This window comes from Procambarus clarkii, chromosome 93 (genome assembly GCF_040958095.1).
Source record: "Procambarus clarkii isolate CNS0578487 chromosome 93, FALCON_Pclarkii_2.0, whole genome shotgun sequence".
In the NCBI taxonomy this organism is placed as follows: Eukaryota; Metazoa; Arthropoda; class Malacostraca; order Decapoda; family Cambaridae; genus Procambarus; species Procambarus clarkii.
In genome coordinates this window covers 13782691-13789049 of record NC_091242.1, presented here as the reverse complement: position 1 = coordinate 13789049, position 6359 = coordinate 13782691, and the positions used below count along the sequence as shown (strand labels likewise).

Genomic DNA, 6359 nt, shown 5'->3' with positions numbered 1-6359 from the left:
CCCTGCCACTCTACCCACTCCAATATTCCCCTTTTTTTTTTTTTTTTTTTTTTTTTTTTTTTTTTTTTTGGAGTAAAGAGGAAGGAGAGGCATAGGTGAAGGGAAGTATAGAAGTGGGAAATACAGTGAGAGGTATGAAAGCAGGCGGGCTGTCCGCCTTGCTGACACGATGTGTGGGTGTTGGCAGCTAAGCTAAGCTGGCTCCCTCTTGTCAGGGAGCTGTGAGTGTGTGAGAGGTTCTTCACATGTGTTTCACCATATATGGATGTCCATAGATGAATGCTGTGAAGCATTCATATATACACACTCCGATGCTTCCACACACGTTATTCTGTTTAATGCTCTTTATTTTATTATTATTATTTATCGAGTTGTCATACATATTATTTATCGTGTTGTTCATACATACACATATATGAACTGTTCATATATATACATATATAACTCATCTTGGGATTATATACTGTGGGGCGGGGTTTTCGTCCAGAGAATCGAGGCTCCTGGGCCACCAGCTGTGGGAGCGGGGCGTCTCATCTTGGAGTAATCTTTCAAACATTGGGTCCTCTAACATTTCGATGGTGTTCCATACCCTGATGGCTTGGTGCTGCAGTCTGATGTTTAGTGGCTGTATGTTCAGGAGTTCGTGGAGCTCCTGGATTGTCTGATCATATGGTGGACGGTGTTTTGCTGCTCTCCTTAGCGCCTTATTTTGTACTGCTTGCAGTTTCTGCATATTAGTTTTCTTTATGGTGTGTAGTGGTACTGGGGGATATTCTAGATGCGGCCGAACTAGAGCCTTATATAGGTGGATCTGAATGTTAGTACTGAGGCTTCGGAATCTTCTCAGTTTTCCTAATGCTGCTTTGGCTTTGTTTAGTCGGTCCCTTACATGAATTTGTATCCCTGTTCTATTTATCATAAGTCCCAGTATTCTGCCTACCTCCGCATATTGGATGGGCTGGTTATCAAGGATGATGGGGTCAGGGTTTCTTTTCGCAATGTGTATTATTTGGAACTTTTGTTTGTTGGTGCTAATTTTCCATTGCTTCTCAAAGTTGTTTGAGAAGCAATGGAAAATTAGCACCAACAAACAAAAGTTCCAAATAATACACATTATTTATATAATAATACACAATATTCCCCACCTCCCAACTCTTCTCGGCACCCCCTTTCCTCCCCACCACTCCCCCCCCCACCCCACCCCAACCCCCACCTCCACCCCCACCCCCACCTCTACCCCCCCTGCCCTCTCCTAACTTTATAGGAGGTTCTCAGTTTGTTTACTTTGCTCAGCTGATCGAGCTTGAGTTGTCAGTTCGGAAAATTTTTGTTTAAAACGTCTTGATATGACAAATAGGAATTTATTTTTTTCCATATTTCAGTTTCCACGTTGGAGTGGTTTAGTTGTGAGACTTTGTCGTGTAATCTGTTATGTCGCCGAAAATATCTGAATCTTCTTAGTTGAAAGGGTCGAGTTGCCAAGCAGAAATGTTGTAGCTTGGATTTTGCTTTAGTTAAGGAGCCGGTCGGCCGAGCGGACAGCACATTGGACTTGTGATCCTGTGGTCCTGGGTTCGATCCCAGGCGCCGGCGAGAAATGGGCAAAGTTTCTTTCACCCTATGCCCCTGTTACCTTGCAGTAAAATAGGTACCTGGGAGTTAGTCACCTGTCACGGGCTGCTTCCTGGGGGTGGAGGCCTGGTCGAAGACCGGGCCGCGGGGACACTAAAGCCCCGAAATCATCTCAAGATAACCAAGGAAAGTGGCGCTGCATTTGGCAGTGTTTGGGCTCTAGGCTGAATATTTCCTGGTGTGTTTACCTTGTGGCTGGTGACTGTGCCCAACAGGCTCCACAATTGTCTCTGGTGTCATAATGTTGCACGCACGCACGCACGCACGCACACCTGGCCAGGTAAAGCTGGCCAATTAACTCAGCCACGCTAAACATTGTTGGGTTGAAATATCCATCCTGCCGCCCATTGACCCACGTTCAAAATTGTATTTTTCCAGGTTACGTACCTCGTGCGCGAGTGTACGCGCGTATTTTGGCACACGCGCATGCACACACGTACACACACGTGTACATAAACACACACATACAAAGTTTGAGTAGTTTCAAGGCGTTATACAACAAAGAGTACTGGGAAGACGGGACACCACGAGCATAGCTCTCATCCTGTAACTACACTTAGGTAATTACATCGTGAGAAATGTCACTCCATTAATCTAAGAACGTTCGGAATGCGGAGCAAGGAGCTTAGCTCGACCCTGGAAGCACATCTAGGTGAGTACACACACACTATAGAGGCATCTGTGCCCAACCATTAAGCTTAATTATATTACAGATCCAGTGTGTGTGTGGGAACTCAATGGATAAAAATGGCCTCTTATATTTGTGGCGGGGTGCGAGGCGCCTCCATTGAGAGGGGAGATCTGATTGGCTCCTTCCAGTGGCTCCTTAGAGGTAGAGAAGGTAAGGGAAAAAGGCAGGGGAAAGGGTAGGAAGGGAAGGGGATGGCAGAGAGGATGAATTATAAAAAAGAGGAAAGGGTGGATAGAAGGGTAAGGGAGAGCAAATGGTGGAAGAACTCTTCCATTCTTTTCCTCTATTATTTTAACCTTCATATTTTCTCTCGATACTAGTTGTGCTTGAGAGGGTTGAGCTTCGGCTCTTTGGTCCCGCCTCTCACCTGTCAACCGGTGTACAGGTTCCTGAGCCTATTGGGCTCTATCATATCTACATTTGAAACTGTGTATGGAGTCAGTCTCCACCACATCACTGCCTAATGCATTCCATCTGTTAACTATGACACTGAAAAAAGTTCTAAATGATCTGTGACTCATTTGGGTACTACATTTCCACTCGTGTTCCCTCGTTCGTGTTCAGCAGCCATGGCAACAGTAGCAACAGCCATGGCAAGAGTAGCAACAGCCATAGCAACAGTAACAACAGCCATAGCAACAGTAACAACAGCTATAGCAACAGTAGCAGCAGCCATAGCAACAGTAGCAACAACCATAGCAACAGTAACAACAGCTATAGCAACAGTAGCAGCAGCCATAGCAACAGTAGCAACAACCATAGCAACAGTAACAACAGCTATAGCAACAGTAGCAGCAGCCATAGCAACAGTAACAACAGCTATAGCAACAGTAGCAGCAGCCATAGCAACAGTAGCAACAGCCATGGCAACAGTAGCAGCAGCCATAGCAACAGTAACAACAGCCATGGCAACAGTAGCAACAGCCATAGCAACAGTAACAACAGCCATGGCAACAGTAACAACAGCCATGGCAACAGTAACAACAGCCATAGCAACAGTAGCAGCAGCCATAGCAACAGTAACAACAGCCATGGCAACAGTAACAACAGCCATGGCAACAGTAACAACAGCCATAGCAACAGTAGCAGCAGCCATAGCAACAGTAACAACAGCCATAGCAACAGTAACAACAGCCATAGCAACAGTAGCAGCAGCCATAGCAACAGTAGCAACAGCCATGGCAACAGTAACAACAGCCATAGCAACAGTAGCAGCAGCCATAGCAACAGTAGCAACAGCCATAGCAACAGTAGCAGCAGCCATAGCAACAGTAACAACAGCCATAGCAACAGTAGCAACAACCATAGCAACAGTAACAACAGCTATAGCAACAGTAGCAGCAGCCATAGCAACAGTAGCAACAACCATAGCAACAGTAACAACAGCTATAGCAACAGTAGCAGCAGCCATAGCAACAGTAGCAACAGCCACGGCAACAGTAGCAACAAAAGAAGTGGGATAGATTACAAAGCGAAGGAGCGAGACTTGAGGAAGAATGAAGCAAGAACGACGCGTCATCCATCAGTGTTGGCTCTCACCCGCCTGGGAGTCCTGGCCAGGGGAGGAGGAGCAGGAGGTTCCAGGTGGGGGAAGAGCAGCAGGAGCAGCAGCAGCAGCAGCAGCAGGGGGCAGCAGCATGAGCAGCAGCAGGAGGCAGCAGCAGGAGCAGCAGCAGGAGGCAGCAGCAGGAGCAGCAGCAGGAGGCAGCAGCAGGAGGCAGCAGCAGGAGCAGCAGCAGGAGGCAGCAGCAGGAGGCAGCAGCAGGAGCAGCAGCAGGAGGCAGCAGCAGGAGCAGCAGCAGGAGCAGCAGCAGGAGGCAGCAGCAGGGAGAGCAGCAGCAGCAGGAGGCAGCAGCAGGAGCAGGAGGCAGCAGCAGGAGCAGGAGGCAGCAGCAGGAGCAGGAGGCAGCAGCAGCAGCAGGAGGCAGCAGCAGGGAGAGGAGCAGTAGCAGGAGGCAGCAGCAGGAGGAGCAGCAGCAGCAGGAGCAGCAGCAGGAGGCAGCAGCAGGAGCAGCAGCAGGAGGACCCAGCAGGGAGAGGAGCAGCAGCAGGAGGCAGCAGCAGGAGCAGCAGCAGGAGGACCCAGCAGGGAGAGGAGCAGCAGCAGGAGGCAGCAGCAGGAGGACCCAGCAGGGAGAGGAGCAGCAGCAGGAGGCAGCAGCAGGAGCAGCAGCAGGAGGACCCAGCAGGAGGAGCAGCAGCAGCAGGAGGCAGCAGCAGGAGCAGCAGCAGGAGGCAGCAGCAGGAGCAGCAGCAGGAGGACCCAGCAGGGAGAGGAGCAGCAGCAGGAGCAGCAGCAGGAGGACCCAGCAGGGAGAGGAGCAGCAGCAGGAGGCAGCAGCAGAAGCAGCAGCAGGAGGACCCAGCAGGGAGAGGAGCAGCAGCAGGAGGCAGCAGCAGGAGGACCCAGCAGGAGGAGCAGCAGCAGCAGGAGGCAGCAGCAGCAGCAGCAGCAGGAGGCAGCAGCAGGAGCAGCAGCAGGAGGACCCAGCAGGGAGAGGAGCAGCAGCAGGAGGCAGGAGCAGCAGCAGGAGGACCTAGCAGGGAGAGGAGCAGCAGCAGGAGGCAGCAGCAGGAGCAGCAGCAGGAGGACCCAGCAGGGAGAGGAGCAGCAGCAGGAGGCAGCAGCAGGAGCAGCAGCAGGAGGACCCAGCAGGGAGAGGAGTAGCAGCAGGAGCAGCAGCAGGAGGACCCAGCAGGGAGAGGAGCAGCAGCAGGAGGCAGCAGCAGGAGGACCCAGCAGGGAGAGGAGCAGTAGCAGGAGGCAGCAGCAGGAGGCACCAGGAGGCAGCAGGAGCAGCAGCAGCAGCAGGAGCAGCAGCAGCAGCAGGAGGGTGCAGCAGGAGCAGCAGCAGGAGGCACCAGGAGGCAGCAGGAGCAGCAGCAGCAGCAGCAGGAGGCAGCAGCAGGAGGCACCAGGAGGCAGCAGGAGCAGCAGCAGCAGCAGGAGGCAGCAGCAGCAGGCAGCAGCAGGAGCAGCAGCAGCAGGAGGCACCAGGAGGCAGCAGGAGCAGCAGCAGCAGCAGCAGGAGGCAGCAGCAGCAGCAGGAGGCAGCAGCAGGAGCAGCAGCAGCAGCAGGAGGCAGCAGCAGCAGCAGCAGGAGGCAACAGCAGGAGGCAGCAGCAGGAGCAGCAGCAGCAGCAGCTGGAGGCAGCAGCAGGAGGCAGCAGCAGCAGCAGGAGGCAGCAGCAGGAGCAGCAGCAGCAGCAGCAGCAGGAGGCAGCAGCAGGAGCAGCAGCAGGAGGCAGCAGCAGCAGCAGCAGGAGCAGCAGCAGCAGCAGGAGGCAGCAGCAGCAGCAGGAGGCAGCAGCAGGAGCAGCAGCAGCAGCAGCAGCAGGAGCCAGCAGCAGGAGCAGCAGCAGCAGCAGCAGCTGGAGGCAGCAGCAGGAGGCAGCAGCAGGAGGCAGCAGCAGGAGCAGCAGCAGCAGCAGGAGGCAGCAGCAGGAGCAGCAGCAGCAGCAGGAGGCAGCAGCAGGAGCAGCAGCAGCAGCAACAGCAGCAGCAGGAGCAGGAGGCAGCAGGAGCAGCAGCAGCAGGAGGAGGCAGCAGCAGGAGCAGCAGCAGCAGGAGGCAGCAGCAGGAGCAGCAGCAGCAGCAGGAGGCAGCAGCAGGAGCAGCAGCAGCAGGAGGCAGCAGGAGGCAGCAGCAGGAGGCAGCAGCAGGAGGCAGCAGCAGGAGCAGCAGCAGCAGCAGCAGCTGGAGGCAGCAGCAGGAGGCAGCAGCAGCAGCAGCAGGAGGCAGCAGCAGGAGCAGCAGCAGCAGCAGCAGGAGGCAGCAGCAGGAGCAGCAGCAGCAGCAGGAGCAGCAGCAGCAGCAGGAGGCAGCAGCAGCAGCAGCAGCAGGAGGCAGCAGCAGCAGCAGGAGGCAGCAGCAGGAGCAGCAGCAGCAGCAGCAGGAGGCAGCAGCAGGAGCAGCAGCAGCAGCAGCAGCTGGAGGCAGCAGCAGGAGGCAGCAGCAGCAGCAGGAGGCAGCAGCAGGAGCAGCAGCAGCAGCAGGAGGCAGCAGCAGCAGCAGCAGCAGCAGGAGCAGGAGGCA

General features: G+C 54.4%; 1 protein-coding gene across 1 annotated transcript; it reads left to right on the top strand.

The window, feature by feature from the left end:
• The first annotated feature begins 2379 nt into the window (after window positions 1–2379).
• LOC138359878 (serine/arginine-rich splicing factor 4-like) lies at window positions 2380–4991 on the top strand. The gene is made up of 2 exons (XM_069319661.1): window positions 2380–2473; window positions 4201–4991. Exons 1-2 carry the CDS (start codon window positions 2380–2382, stop codon window positions 4989–4991), a joined length of 885 nt encoding a protein of 294 aa, XP_069175762.1.
• Window positions 4992–6359: the final 1368 nt, after the last annotated feature.

Excerpts from the sequence above, each read along its gene's own strand:
- LOC138359878 (XM_069319661.1), top strand. The coding sequence starts at position 2,380 with ATGGCCTCTTATATTTGTGGCGGGGTGCGAGGCGCCTCCATTGAGAGG. Across the intron at positions 2,474-4,200 it reads GCTCCTTAGAGGTAGAGAAG|GAGCAGGAGGCAGCAGCAGG; the intron begins GTAAGGGAAAAA and ends AGGCAGCAGCAG.